The sequence below is a fragment of the Fusarium keratoplasticum genome, chromosome 1 (assembly GCF_025433545.1).
Source record: "Fusarium keratoplasticum isolate Fu6.1 chromosome 1, whole genome shotgun sequence".
Taxonomy (NCBI): Eukaryota; Fungi; Ascomycota; class Sordariomycetes; order Hypocreales; family Nectriaceae; genus Fusarium; species Fusarium keratoplasticum.
The window spans coordinates 1,868,946-1,883,805 of NC_070529.1; the positions used below are offsets into that span (position 1 = coordinate 1,868,946).

The window sequence follows — 14,860 nt, forward strand, 5'->3', positions numbered from 1 at the left end:
TGTTGTGTTATCCGCACCAACCCCTCCCCTCCCCGGTGTCGGCTTGATCTTCACGAAGAAGCTATTGGGGCGGAAAAGGCAGACACTACTCCATCTAGCCGTTCAAGACAAACCGCTTGATCAGGGTCCAGCATTCAACGAATTGAGGGAATTTCCTTTTACGGTAGTTGGGAACTTTGCGCCTCCACAGAAGCGGATTTGCTGAGCCTGTACTTTGGCAAGATGATGGCATCAAATCAATTAACTACAGACATGCCTGCGATTGTCCATTGCTGGCATGTTCACCGTAAGCTCTCAACGAGCTCGTATTTCACAATGTTCCAGCCTAAAAGCACAATGGCCACGTATTGATATCAAAGCAGCATGAGCATGGTTCATGAACCCATTTCAAGATATTCCCCCAAGGCATTCTTGATTTGTCAACATCATAGCTCTCCATGCTCGGGACAATTACCCAGCGAGACCGCATTTATCCAGCAGGTTCAACCGCCCAGGCGGATGGGGCAGCTCCGCTCGGCAGTCGGACGCCGGACGGACGTGGTGCAGACCAGCTACGGCGTTAAGCCGGAGACAGCCTCATCCGGCCCTCAGCGGCGCGCGGGGCCGTCAGTTTGGGGTTGTGGCTGACATTAAGTGTGGCTGCTCCCCAACTGTGGCGTTTCCAAAAATTCATGCGGCTGGCACAAATTCCAACCCTAAGCCCACACGTGACCCAAGGGCACAAAGTTTTCGGGCTAGGGACGGCGCACACCACATCGCATCCACTCCTCCTCAGCCCGACCACAAGATCACCAACGACGCGCACCAGCAACACGGAACGGTCTTTTTGTTAAGACAATTCCCTACTAACCCCCAGGTTGCGGAAGCCAGAACACAGTCACGATGCCTTCGGAAGCCGGTCACCGACGTGAGTCTTTCCCGCCCGCCCACGAGGAGCCGATGCGGCTCTGAAATCTGGGAATTGAATATTGTCTTGGGGACTTTGCTAACTCGCTCTGTAGTATACGTCAAGTGAGTACTCCTTCATCCGCCTACTGGCACGCGCGAGATGAGATTCCGTGCTCGAACCGCCGAGCACACCGATCTCGAAATTCCGATATCGAAATTTAGCGAAGCCACGGCACTACACCGATACGATGGAATTTTGGACTGACGATGATGGTTTAGGGGACGTCACCTGAGCTACCAGCGCTCTCGTCACACTACCCGCCCTGCCACCAGCCTGATCAAGATCGAGGGTGTTGACGACACCCAGGGCGCCAAGTATGTTGCTTCATGAGGGGAGGGGTTCTCGAGTCAGCTTGGATACTGACCATCTATCCAGCTTCTACCTTGGCAAGAAGGTCGCTTTCGTCTACCGGGGCCAGAAGGAGATCCGGGGCACCAAGATCCGTGTCATCTGGGGCAAGGTCACCCGGCCACACGGTAAATCCATTTCGACTTTTCACAGCACGAACGCTAGCTAACTCTCTACACCAGGCAACTCCGGCGTCGTCCGCGCCAAGTTCACCTCCCCTCTCCCCACCAAGTCCTTCGGTGCTTCTGTTCGCGTCATGCTGTACCCATCTTCGATATAAAAAAAGGGCTTCGGGCTGGAGTTGGTAGTGAGGGCGGTTCTCATTTGGCTGCATTGGTCGAGGCAAGGATAAAGCAAATTGCCTTGCTTTGAGGCATTGAATTCAAAAAGACGTCAAATCCCAACCCCGAAGGCTCTGTACACCTGAGCTTCTCGTTTGATGATATTTCTTATTCCCCCACCCATTCATGCAGCGGTTGGCGAAATCGATCTCGACCAGGGCAAGTCCACAGAGGACCAGCGATGGAACACTGTTTTATGGATGGGATTCGAGACCGGAACTTCGGCGGCGGCAGCGGCGAGTGACTAGGGTACAAGCGATTCATCGATGAATGCCAGGTTCAGGGCTATTATTACGGCAGCACAAGCGTCCCTGAATGCTGGATTGTGATTTGACTCGTATGGGAGATTTTGAGCCATGGTCGGCGTCTTATGATGAATCGGAATGTCTTTTGAACCACACACACGACCACTACCTACCTATTGACGGCGATCCAGACCGGGTGTTTGCTTCGGGTTGCCCCTATGTGTTCCATATGTTCCATCAGTGTGTGATAGTCTTGCCATGATGCCCTCCGACTTGTGTCATCTTGGCGGTAGTCAACTGCTCAACAATCCCCGTGTTTCGTAATACGCTGTATCTTAACGCACAAAACGCTTCCGCAATACTCGTTCAATATTCAGGTTGTCTAGGTAACCGTGGCGGAGCTTGTGATATTGCGACTAGGTACACACATATCGCACAAAACATGATGCCTCCCTCTTTGATGTCTTTGTGTCTGGGCCAAAGGAGAATGTAACGAGGTTGGTGACCACATGCTGCGCCTCTGTTAGATCATGTGCCCTTGTTGTTGCCAACTCAAGTTGGTGATAGACTTCCCAGGCAGGATGGTAACACAGGGCTGGGCATCAAACACAAGACCCGTCAACACCCACAATTGATGTTGATGCTCACTGTGTGGGTGCATAAGATTAATTTCTCGAAACAGAATCCAACTACGATCTTCAGCATAGGGCTACAAGGCCACATCATAAATGTCTCTCTTATACCTTGTTAGATGGGCACACGATAGAAGCCATTGACTATGTCGGCTCTATAAACTCCCAGGGGCTCTCATAGCTGCCGTCATATCTAGTTGCTTTCAGCTATTGCGTCTACAAAATTAGCGGTCTCAATGGCCCGGTTTCTATCCGGCTCCCTCTCTGTGTGTGGTATCATGGCTACCGAAGATGGAAGTTGTACCAAGTCAAACGGGGAACAACTTGTACTCCGCCCTGATACCTCCAAGTTCCTTCCATCCAGATTTGAGGTATCAAGTGAGATGATCTTAAAGTCCACAGATGGCTTGAAAGTAGGTACATGTTTACAATGTTGTCGCAACCCCGTGGGGAACTTGGCGTTGGAGGGTTGAGCTGATAAGATATTGAGGATCTACTCACTAACGGCGTCTAGTACTTAAGATAGCTTTATGTACCAAATCATTCAGGAGGAGTCTAGTCAAAGTGGTAGATGCAAGTTAATTGTTACATGGATCTTGACTCTTGGCTCTTGGCTCTTGACCTGAAGCCAGTTAACCCCCAGGGGAAATGGCTCACAAGCTCCGACAACCAAGCGCCATGAACTATAATGCGCCGTGGTAGCTACTCCAAGACCCTTCAAGGGACGCCAAGCTTAGGATTTACTCAATAATCCAATATCAGAGATGTCTGGGTGAAGTCAGAGTAGCTGTCCCTCTTGAGCTGCTTCAAGACCGAGGGTTGGAGAGAGACTAGGTCTCCTAGGAACAGCCAATGCTCGGCCAGGAATCTATGATATTTGCAAAACACCGCAAGGCATCAAGAAGGGGAAATGCGGTTCGCAAGAGCAACACACCAAAATGTTATCTCGTATCTTGCTTGATAGGCACCCATTCGGGACGAACAAGCTCACGGCATATTTCTGCCGCTAGTAAACTTTCAGGTCCCGAGTCGACCAAGGCACAGTGGCACCAGGGCAATAAATGGTCTGATAACACCATTCTCTTCATCTTCTAGGGCCATACTAGTCCTGTTGTGGCTTTCCCACTGCGACAGTAACCAAGTTTATTCGTGCTACCGAGCATGGCTCCAGAGCTACCGTTGCCGCCGGTGCCTTGAAGAGATCCAAGTACTGTAGACTTGGTAATGGGCGAGGTTAATCAAACCAGCAGACATGTTCGAGATGTGTAGCAGGGCGTGAAATGAGGGTTCGCTTGGGCCACCATGATCTGAGAAGTCACCGCCGTTGCTCGACGTCTGCTCAGACGGCTCGGCTCTGAACAAGAAAAAGTTGGCTGGCAAGCCATGCAGCATGCAGCTTGGGGAGGCTAGGCGAGGCAAAGCCGTGTCGTCTCACATGGAGGCATCTATCCCATGTCGTCTTCCTCCTGCTCATGCCTCTCTCTGCATGGGTGACGCCGCATTACGCTGCAGCCAGCCGGAAGACCCGGGTGTTGCTGAATTCCATGTGGCCATTTGAGTTCATCCGGTTGAATCAACGAACCAATGTCTCGGCCTTGGACACCGGCAGTGAACATTGGAGGCACATATCCAGTCCCGCCCTCGTGGTAAGGTGTTTCAGCAGGTGGAGAGCTCGACACCATCACCCAAGCTCTACCCGCGCAGTCTTGAACCCAAAGATACGCCGAGCCAGCTGAAAATTGCCTGCCAGCCAGCTCAGCCCAGCAACAGGAGCTATCTGGGTGGAGAGCTTCAAGAGAAATGCAGGGAGAGAGGATCGTTCGGAAAGTCTTTTGCTAGTCCGAAAAGACATGGGCTTCCTGCAGGCCGGGGGCTTTGATCGTCGGGCTTACCGGGGCAACCAGCCAATTCAACGTTGGTAGACGGGAAATTCGATGATCGAGGAATAGCTCTGGAAAGTAGGTGAGAGCCATTGCTCCATAGAACAGGCGGTATTTGGGCAACAAGCCCGTCAATGTTTGGTTCTTGGGTGGTTGGTACCCAGCATTGACACCCAGCTTCATCTCACGGATGCAAAAGAGCGAGTCGAGACAACAATTCCAAGGAACAGAGATCATCCAAAGATGCGTGCGTGCATTGATGGGACAATGGGCAGTAGTGATGGGGACGGCCAAGAGGCCAAGATCTCGCCAAGGTGCCTTATTAACCGGGGTCTCTCCCGCTCGTAGGGCCTCAGCGCCTGAGAGGAGGTGGTGCAGTGTTGGAGAAAGGGCCGATCGAGGGAGCATCGAGATTCGACTGTGGCCCTCATCGTGGCTGAGCTCCTCTCCGAGTTTCGTCTTTCCTGTGCAGCGCAGCGCAGTGCATCCAGCGGGAGGAGACGCCTCAAGGGCCCATCCTGTCCTCTCACACGAAGAGGTTGCGAGAGGTTGCGAGAAAAGATGGTGTGTGGGAGCCACCCAACACGAGATAAAAACAGGGGCGAGGCAAGCGATCAGCCCCCGCGGTCAAAGTCAACGTCAAGATGACCTCTGTTGGGGAATTGTCCCTCTAGCGGACCTTGATTAGCTGCCTCCAGCTGGACCAGCCCTGAACCGACGGCCTCTGCCCTGACTTGACCGACCACCGGGCTCTACTTGCACCACTTAACGCGCGCGCGTGCTGTACGGAAGACCGCCGCGGCAGGGCAAGGCGTGAGACTGCAGCAACCAACCCAACCCAACGCACGATTTGATGCATGAGCATGGAGCCAAGGACGTGGCAGACAGAGACTAGACCTGCCGAGCAGGAAGCCCTTGCCGTGTTGTTTTTCTCTAGACGAGGGTCGATTTGTTAAACATTTTTTCCAGCCCCCGAGAGTGCCATGGGGCAGAGTTGGATGGTCGGTAGCAATGGTGTTTTCGCAGTAAAAGTTGACTTTATGGCGCTGACGGCCACTACTCCGTACAGTTCACTGCAAGGCGCAGCAGCTATCAGCGCTGACTGATGCGAGAGCAAACGAGACTATCTTTATCTTGGATGCAACTGGATTCTTCGTTTTAGGTTTCCTTCTGGTCCACTGGCCCGGGTACAAGGTGCGAGCCCTGGTTGCATTTTTGCAGCTATTCCCTCCTTCTATTGGATCCCCGTGGGAATCCTCGTAGCTCTCGTTCGGCAACGACGCACGTCGTGGCTGTCACCGCAGTAGCGGGGGGGAGAAGAGACGCGTCATGGTCAGATGGATGGTCTGGTGTGTCTCGATGCTCCCGAATCTCGCTCCGTTCGCTCGCTCCCCTGGCCGCTCTTCGTCTGGCCTGGCGTCTGCTGCTGTGCCGGAGCCATCCATGGATCTCGAGAGGCTCGTTTACTAGCTGAATGCGCTGCGCTTCGCTGTAGCCCTCCCTGGACGCGCATGTGTCGCCTCCAAAGGACCCATTTCAACTGTCCATCCGTTGCCCATATTGGATGCTCAGGAAGCTGATTGCTACTGAATCCGCGTAAACCCAAGTCACAAGCAAGGCAAGAACACGAGGATGGGAGGTACCTTACATACCGACCCAGCACATCACCTCACTTAAAATATCCATATGCCGACTGTTCCCCTCATACTCCCCGAGTGATCTTATTTTTTGTTCGGAAAAGAAGAAGGCTTCCCTCTCTCTCGCTCAATTCCTGCGGCTGCGTCGTCTTTCGTTATTGTAATATTTCCTCTCACGCGCTCGAGCCGTCAGTCAGTCAGTCATCCTTCTCCAATCCATCCATCTATCGGTACGGACACTGCACCTCCTCTGGATCCTGGTCGAGTGATTCGGAGCAATCAATCCCACGAGCAAGGCATTCTCACCTGTTATTGGGCCAGTCCCTTCGACCAAAGCGCTCTATCCACGACACGACATTACCGGCATACTCCAGGTTTTCAACTAATTACCCTTAATTGCGGTGGCACCTTGCTTGAAGGTGAATACCATACCACGTCTGCCGCCATCAATCAATTCCCATCGTGGCGCCAGCCCATCTCGAGATAACGACATTCGCTCAAGCATCCCTGCCTGGCCTCCCCGAGCACCACGGAACACTCGAAACCCGATCTCCAGCCCCCCGCTGCCCGCCACACTCACGCAAGTGGTTGCCGCGCCTCAGTCCAGACCCATCAAAACCATCCACGCCCACGAGGCCTTGGCAGGTTTGAGCGTCCCCCTGTGTTCCAGCAATCAAAGGCAGCCAGAGCAGCAAGCCACTCTGGACGACCGACTCACTGAACGTGGCACGGCTCAGTTCCCCCTGTTATTAGTCGCGCCGGCCGAGATTGGAGACCGTCCTAGTCGATAGTGACGTCAGGACTCGGCGCCAGAGACAGAAAGAGAAAAAAAAGGTTGACCGGGTCTGACGCAAGCACTTGCGAAGTGCTGTTTCGAGAACGATCACCAAAAAAAGGTGGGCTTCAAACAGCATCGCCGACAAAAGGATAGTCAACCCGAATTACGGGAAGACAAGCAGAGACGGAAAGGGAAGAAAGATACAAGGAGACATCCTTGCGAGCACCAAGAAAAGAACCGCCTCCACCTCCACCTCGAGCTGTCTACCTGCCTACCGTAGGTACGAAGTACATACAGCAACGGCAGCGCATTTCCGGTGCAGATCTCACATCACTATCACGCATCCGCCGCTAGAGCAACAAGAAATTCAGCATTGCAACCCAACTGGAAGTCTACTCTTATCCACGGTCGCTCTCTTCGCCCACATCCCGGTCGGGTTTATTGGCCTGTTTCACAACCGCGATAAGGACGAGATTTCAGTACCTGGTTGCCCAGCCGCTCAACCTACAGTACAGTCCAGTACCAGAGGTGCTAATCCCGGCCGACCACGGCATCAACGAATGATCACGTCGTCCAGCGTACGGAGCTAAACACACTTGCAGCTGTATTACAGTACCTACAGCACAGCTCGCAAAGAAAGTACCGAGTTACCTTGCTGGAATCTGGAGCGGCTTGTCGAGCCACTCGCAACCCCTACTGCGACACCCAGACGTGCCTAGCTCTCTCGGCCCCGGCGCCTGTCCACGAGTCGGATCCACCCTCTGTCGTCTCTGACCAGGTTCATCTTTGATAGCCCCCCCAAGCTCCGCCGGAAGCAGCCCACTCTGCCGCTCCCACGCCCCAACCTCTTCCAGAGTCATCCTGCGCCAGCTACTCTTCAAGGCCCCAAATCTCCACTCGCAAAAATATCCATCTCCCAGGCCCACGACGCTTCCTCATCTTCCTTGCTAGTAGCCGTTTGGCTTTGTTTCGGCCTCTCTCCCCGACCGCGTTGCTCCTTGCTCCTTGCAACGTCTTGTCCACAATCTCCATCTCATCGGTCGATTGCCTGCGTCACTCCGCTCGACTTATCACCCTGAGACCCTAGTCGCAAGCGCAAGGGCCGTCTTCGAGATCCATCCAGTCCCGGCAACCATATCAAATAAAACAGTCGTCTCCCCAAGCGCCCGCAACCATGGCGACCTCCACGGACCAGTATCGCCAATACCCACCGCCGTCGAATTATCCGGCCCAGCAATATCAGCAGCAGCCCTATCAGCAGCAGCAACAACAACAACAGCAACCGTACTATCAAAACTCCCAGACCCAGCCCCAGTCTCAGTCCCAGTCCCAGTCCCAGCCGCGCCGGACCTCACAGAACCCGCCCGCCGATCATCGAACCTTCAGTTTTCATTCTCAACGATCGCATAAGAGCTCTGGGAGCAAGGATTTGCAGGAAACACACGCAGAGAAGGAAGCAAAACGTCTACACAGCAAAGCCGACCCCACCTTGGCTATCAGCGAAGCAGAGCCATGTATGTCATGCCATTCACTCCGTGTGAAGGTGATCAGGAGTCAACTAACACGGGATCAGCTGTTGTCGCCGCCATGATGACCGAGTCGACTTTTGCGCCTCTGCGCTCAGTACAACACAAAGATACATACGGAAACGCCATCGGTTTGTCGCCTCATTCACCATCGCACCAACACTACTAACATTAAACTCACAGCCGATCCCGACAAGTCGAACCCTACTCGAAACAGATGGGAGCGCCCGCTAGACACAATTCGAAGTTTCGAGGCGGCGATTGACGGTGGTTACTCACGCAAGTCGCTCTATCGAGCGGGTGAGTCAAGATTCGACCTCCGGCAAGGTCAGACCACTAACACCATGACAGAGACAGACTCACAAGCCAATTGGAACCGACGCAACAGTTCTTTTACCAACCAATCTCGTTATCCTCACGACAGCTACTATGGTCGACCTACGTCTCTCAGGCCCGAAAACTCCCACTACGAGTCGGGACCTCCCCGAAGCAGCTACTTTGATGGGCAGGCTTACAACAACGGTTACGGGACCGGGCCGTCGCGGCAACGGATGTCTAGATTACAGTCGGAGCCGCAGTTCCAAAACCACGGACGTGACCAGAACATTTACCCTCTGCCTCACAAGGATCGATCATATGAGACCGTGACATCTGCAGCGGGCAGCGGCAACTCGGATCAGGCAGGATACCAGACGGACCCCACGAGCAGCGACAACAGCTCGATCGATCGGACAATGCCGGCTAAGCGCCGCGAACCTTTCAACGAGCACGGCTCCGCTCCCAACATGGCACAGCAACCGTATCAGCCCCGACCCTGGCCGGGCTCCGGCGCTAATGGAAACGGAAAACAACCACAAGGACCGCCGCCTCCACAGGCGCGACCTGCTGCAGCACAACAGCCACCAGTTGCGGCTCAGAAACCGAAACACGCGCTTCTAAGGCGGACATCGACGCAACAGTCGCAACAGTTGCAACGGCCTGAGTCTGCCGGTGGCGAAAAACGTAAGAGTTGGTTCGCTCGCCGGTTCAGCAAAAACACTTGAGAAAATCGATGGTTCGATCGATAATAACGACTACACACACACCTCCGCACGTACATGTACACGTGCACGCACGCGCATACGCATACGCACATTCTTATGCTCTTACTCTCCTTTGTTGATACCCGTTTTCTTGATCTTGAAGATCAACTGTGCTTCAAGCGCAGCACTTGACTTTAAGCAATCCGCTTTCCACTTCTCTGGTGGACGCGGAGTATTCTGTGCGATGAACTGCGATTGTCTGTGTGGGGGAGCAAGGACAGCAACTTTTTGGGCTAATTTGGACGGGGTCGCGTTGATGAGTTTCAAGACCTTGACTGAGGAATGGAAGCAAGGCATACGAACGGATCTGGCTGAGGAGATGGTACATAGGCACACGAAACTGTACGAGGCGTTGGCGGGTTCAAGTTTGCGCAACTCATTCCTTGAGGATATCCAGTGGAGGAGGGGAGAGCAGATGACGGATCTATCCGCCACGGCCAAGACTAATCATGCTCAGGCTCTGGAACGTACATATAGCATATACACGTGGCTGCAAGCAGAGGTCGCTCAGGCATGGCTCGTCGAGACGACGGGTTCATGGAAGCGACGAGAGAAAATAATTTTGATGGCGACCCGATATCTATGAGTGTACCAAATATGCGAGTGATCAAGGTGAAAGATTGTGACATTAAGTGAGCAGAATGAGTTGTAAAGGGGCAATATGCGAACTACCATGGCTCCAACTATTGATCCTTTTTGCTGTCAGACTTTGGTTTACCTGGCTGCTCGGCGTTCTCCTCCTTCATTGCGACGATGATATATGCAACCAGCACGACATTGGCCATGACAGCAGCAAAGCCACCAGCGAAGGATGAGTTGCCTGGTAGTGAATGGTTAGCTGAGACGTGATGATGACGACACCTGGCGGAGGGGAGGAGAGCTATGGCATACCCCGGAAGATGGTATTGACAGTGAGAAAGTAGGATCCGATGGGAAGGACAATCATGCCAATAGTAAAGGCCAAGAGCTTATAGATGACATCCCTGTTGGATTTGGTTAGTTTTGTTTTCATCCAGACGCGGCAGGATGAGTTGTGATGGGGATAATGTGAAGATGAGGACACTCAGAGGACAGCACTCACTTTGGCACAGCAGGAGCAATATCGGACTTTTCCTCAATAGGGTCATCCTTATCGAGGATGGTCTTTTCAGTCGCAATGATACGTCGGGTCGCCATTTTTGTGAGATGGCAGATGAATGTGAAGTGATTTGAGGAGGGGGTATCGGATTGAACGGAGTCGAGCTGGATGAGTTTCAGTGAGAGCCAAGCAAGACACGGGAGGCTTGAGGCTCACACGTCCCACCGGCACGTGCAAGCCAGCACTGAGGGTTGGTTTTAGTGAAAGCACTTGCCAGGCGATGGCCAGCGCCCAAGATGTGAATTGAATTGAAATAAAGAAATATTCTTTGTCCTCACAAAGAGTCCAATATCATTCAAATATGTGCTATTAATAACAGTATCTGGCAATGATTCTTGACCTTCTCTTTATCCCATCCTACTCCCATTCTCCCTTCAACAGCACGTGACTTCGCGATGCCGATCGTGTGCTAGTCGGGTGTGTAATGTGGCGGAAGCGCGTCTCGTCTTGAACGAACAGGCTCGAAAAATCTCCACCCTCTCTCGGGGTCAGCCACCAACGAAACCGAGCCCTCTCACGCTCGTCGACACTGCTGAAGTTTCCATTGTCAATAACGAGCACTGACAACACAGTGCTACCCTGACGCTTCCTCAACTTCTCGTCAAATGGCCCCCCTTGTTCTCGTTCTTTGCCTTTCATCCCACTTTGGGGCATAATCGCTAATTCAAACAAACGCTCTCTTCCCAAAACGAACCAATTCTCTCGCCCCCGCCTCACCTCGCCTTCAAACAACCCAACCCGTTCTCTCTCTATTGTCATTTTTCCCTTTTGGGAACTATTCAGCATGGCGCGAAGCTCCTCGCCGTTACCAATCCGGCATTCAAACGCCGTACCACGAACGCCGTCACTCGCTCGCAACACGATCCTCATCGACGATGCCGACGAACTAGGAGCAGAAACTATACCTTGCTCACCGTCCGCCTTTCTTCGCGATCGTGAAACAACACAACCAACTCAGATTCTTCAAAAGCCCATGCTTGCATCTATGAGATCGTCTTCTCCTGCAAGCAGCATCATTGAAGTTCCTGCGTCCTCGCCTTTTCAACAACCCAAGAAGTCCACACCCCTAGCAACCACCCGACTCGCCCCTGTTGGCACGATATTCCGTCCGCCCCAGCGGCCACCTACCACCATGACCAACAAGCGTCCAGCGATGGACCCCATAAACCTCATCTCTGACGACGAAGATGACCTCACTCCTCCCCGTGGAGACATTCGGCCGACGACGTTTAAGGCGCAGATCTCGGCCTTTGCATACGACCCTGAGGCAGATGAGAGACAGGTTAGAAGCAGACTCCGTCAAATCTTTGACGTTTTTGGGGACAGAGTGCCCTCAGAAAAGGCCAGAAGTGCTCTGAAGGCATGCCACAACGATATCGATGACACAATCCTTCTCCTGGAGCGACAAATGGCACAGCAACGACAAAAGCCTGCACCCAAGCCCAAGAGACGTCTTATCAGCAAGGGTGCTCTGCAGTCAGTTGCTATTAGCAGCCGAGATACATCCCGTTCTCAATCTCGCACGGCGTCCCCGAGCCCTCAGAAACCTCGACGACGATTGATACAAGGTCGACGAAATCAACCCGATCCCTCCTCCCAAGTTTCTCTCCCTGAGCTTCCCTCGAGCGACGATCCACTAGTTATCAACCTCGTTGACGATGACAAGGAGGATACATACCAGGCAGAGGCTTCACCAGAGCCGAGCGACGACGCTGAGGACAAGGTGCTAAACTACATCAACACGAGCACAATTCAGGAATTGGCAGCCATGACGGGCATGAAGGAGTCTCAGCTCGAGTGCATGATTGAGAAGCGACCTTTCGACGATCTTGACAAGGCCAGAAGGGTAACCATAGGAAAGAAGCCAGGCGCTCGGAAGGCATCCAAGATCAGCATTGGTGACAGCGTCGTCGACGCCGTTGGAGTGTTCCTCGACGCAGTTTCCGCAATTGACCAGGTCGTTGCCAAGTGCGAGGCTGACGCCAAAGCCATCAAGGGTCAGGTCGACACATGGGATGTCGATACTTTTGGTCATGACAAGCGGGCACGACGTCAGACTTCAGAGGAGAACCTTCCTCCCACCCCGACAAGTTTCAGCACTGTCAAGTATGTTCGTCCTCCCATCCCTCGTCAGCCTCGCTTTATGGATGGCCACTGCGAGATGAAGCCATTCCAGCTTGTCGGTCTCAACTGGATGTCTCTGTTGTACAACTTCAACATTGGGTGTATCCTGGCCGATGAGATGGGTCTGGGCAAGACCTGCCAGGTCATCTCCCTTATCTGCCACCTCGTCGAGGATTACAACGACAACCCCAGCCGGAAGCGGCCTTGGCCGAACCTCATCGTCGTTCCTCCTAGCACATACAACAACTGGCTCGGCGAGTTTGAAAGGTTCGCTCCTGATCTGTCTGTGATCGGATATCGAGGGTCCCAGACCGAGCGAGCTGAGATCGCCTACGAGATTGAACAGGAGCCGGAGGCGTTCCACGTCGTCCTCGCGACCTACTCTCAGATTAACAACATTGCCGATATCGAGGCCATGCAGTCATTTGGACTAAACGCCGCCATCTTCGACGAGGGACACAAGATGAAGAATCCCGAGACCAAGATCTACAAGGACCTTCGCCGCATCACGGCGCAATGGAAGATGCTACTTACAGGTATGTCACTCACTCACTCACTCGATCAACATGACCGTTGCTAATAATTCGTAGGAACTCCTGTTCAAAACAACCTCTTGGAGATGACTTCTCTCCTCAACTTCATCAATCCCGAAATGTTCAACAGCTGTATGGAGCATATCCAGTACATCTTTAGTCAAAAGGTCACAGTCAGGGACGTCTCAAACGGCGCTTTCCTATACAGCGAGCGTGTCAAGCGAGCCCGCACCATTCTGGAACCCTTCATTCTCCAGCGTCGCAAGGATCAAGTCCTGTCGGATATGCCCCCCAAGATCTGCAATGTCGTTCATTGCGAGATGAGCGAGAGTCAGAAAGCAGTCTATGCCGAGTATGAGGAGGTGTTCCGACAAGAGCCATCTCAACGTGCCAAGAAGGCTCGTGGTCGCCAGAACGACCAGAACAACGTCTGGATCCAGCTTCGCAAGGCTGCGCTTCACCCTCTCCTATTCAGACGTCACTTTGACGATGCCAAGGTGGAAAAGATGGCCCAGATCCTGATGGACAATGTGTCGCAGGATGAGCTGCACCAGCCCGATATCAAGCACCTTATCCAAGAGCTCAAAAACGCTTCCGACTTTGAGCTACACCTCTGGTGCCGTGACTACCCCAAGCTTCTCGGACGCTTCGATGTTCCTGAGGAGACGGAGATGGATAGTGGCAAGGTCAAGAAGCTGCTTGAGCTGATCCAACAGTACCAGGAGAATGGCGACCGGGTCTTGGTGTTTAGCAAGTTCTCGCGTGTCATTGAGCTCCTGCAGGAAGTCCTCTCTCTGCAGGGAATCCAGCACCGCATCCTGATGGGCAACACCAACGTCTCCGACCGTCAGACGCTCATCGACGAATTCAACGATGACCCCGAGATCCCAGTGTTCCTCCTCACCACTGGAGCCGGCGGCACGGGCATCAACCTCACAGCTGCCAACAAGGTCATCATCTTTGACCAGTCGGACAACCCTCAGGACGATATCCAGGCCGAGAACCGCGCCCATCGTCTCGGTCAGAAGCGCGACGTCGAGATCATCCGACTCATCGCATCGCACACCATCGAAGAGCTCATCTACAAGGCCTGCCAGAAGAAGATTGAGCTCGCCAACAAGGTCACAGGCGCCGTCGAAGACGAAGATGCCGCCGTGGCCGAGCAGAACCTCGAGAGCGAGGTTCGCAAGATGCTCATGGAGGAGCAGATGACGCCGCCATAGGACGAGGCGTCAGATCCCTTCTAAGCAAGTATCATCGACGACGAGGCATTGCGTCTCACATTTTCAATGTCCTTTCACACATTTCTACATGATTCACCCTTTGTCAGAAGCATTTACATTTCTCTGCACGGCATAGCAGAACGGTTGGTTGTGTCAAATTCCGTCAACTTGCATCCCAAGACCCTTCGACGGTTCCTATTCCCCGTCTTTTATTATCATGGCCAACGTCGTCTTCACACGAGATGAGTCGGTCTCCCGCCCGAGTCTCGTCTCAAAATTCATCTGCATCGGAAAAAAGCTACAGGGTCTTGCGCGTCGCGTGGAAGGGGAAACACTTTGTATGGATGTTTGGTTTGTCTTTCTCAATGAACATACATGGCTAGGCGAGGAACAGGGGGGCAATGGACATGGACAGGAAAGGTTA

At 53.2% G+C, this 14,860-nt stretch overlaps 4 protein-coding genes across 4 annotated transcripts; 3 read left to right on the forward strand and 1 right to left on the reverse strand.

The window, feature by feature from the left end:
* Positions 1-882: 882 nt before the first annotated feature.
* On the forward strand, positions 883-1,577 carry NCS57_00055800 (60S ribosomal protein L33-A; the record flags this gene model as incomplete). The annotated part of the gene is made up of 5 exons (XM_053050643.1): positions 883-907; positions 1,002-1,011; positions 1,168-1,263; positions 1,325-1,425; positions 1,480-1,577. The coding sequence occupies 5 exons, from the start codon at positions 883-885 to the stop codon at positions 1,575-1,577; spliced, it is 330 nt and encodes a 109-aa protein (XP_052919158.1).
* Positions 1,578-7,984: 6,407 nt separating this feature from the next.
* NCS57_00055900 (uncharacterized protein) lies at positions 7,985-9,379 on the forward strand (the record flags this gene model as incomplete). The annotated part of the gene is made up of 4 exons (XM_053050644.1): positions 7,985-8,324; positions 8,384-8,467; positions 8,520-8,636; positions 8,688-9,379. The coding sequence occupies 4 exons, from the start codon at positions 7,985-7,987 to the stop codon at positions 9,377-9,379; spliced, it is 1,233 nt and encodes a 410-aa protein (XP_052919159.1).
* A 722-nt stretch (positions 9,380-10,101) lies between these two features.
* Positions 10,102-10,594, reverse strand: NCS57_00056000 (Vacuolar ATPase assembly integral membrane protein VMA21; the record flags this gene model as incomplete). The annotated part of the gene is made up of 3 exons (XM_053050645.1): positions 10,102-10,238; positions 10,310-10,401; positions 10,500-10,594. The coding sequence occupies 3 exons, from the start codon at positions 10,592-10,594 to the stop codon at positions 10,102-10,104; spliced, it is 324 nt and encodes a 107-aa protein (XP_052919160.1).
* A 746-nt stretch (positions 10,595-11,340) lies between these two features.
* NCS57_00056100 (uncharacterized protein) lies at positions 11,341-14,436 on the forward strand (the record flags this gene model as incomplete). Its single annotated transcript, XM_053050646.1, has 2 exons — positions 11,341-13,216; positions 13,271-14,436. 2 exons carry the CDS (start codon positions 11,341-11,343, stop codon positions 14,434-14,436), a joined length of 3,042 nt encoding a protein of 1,013 aa, XP_052919161.1.
* Positions 14,437-14,860: the final 424 nt, after the last annotated feature.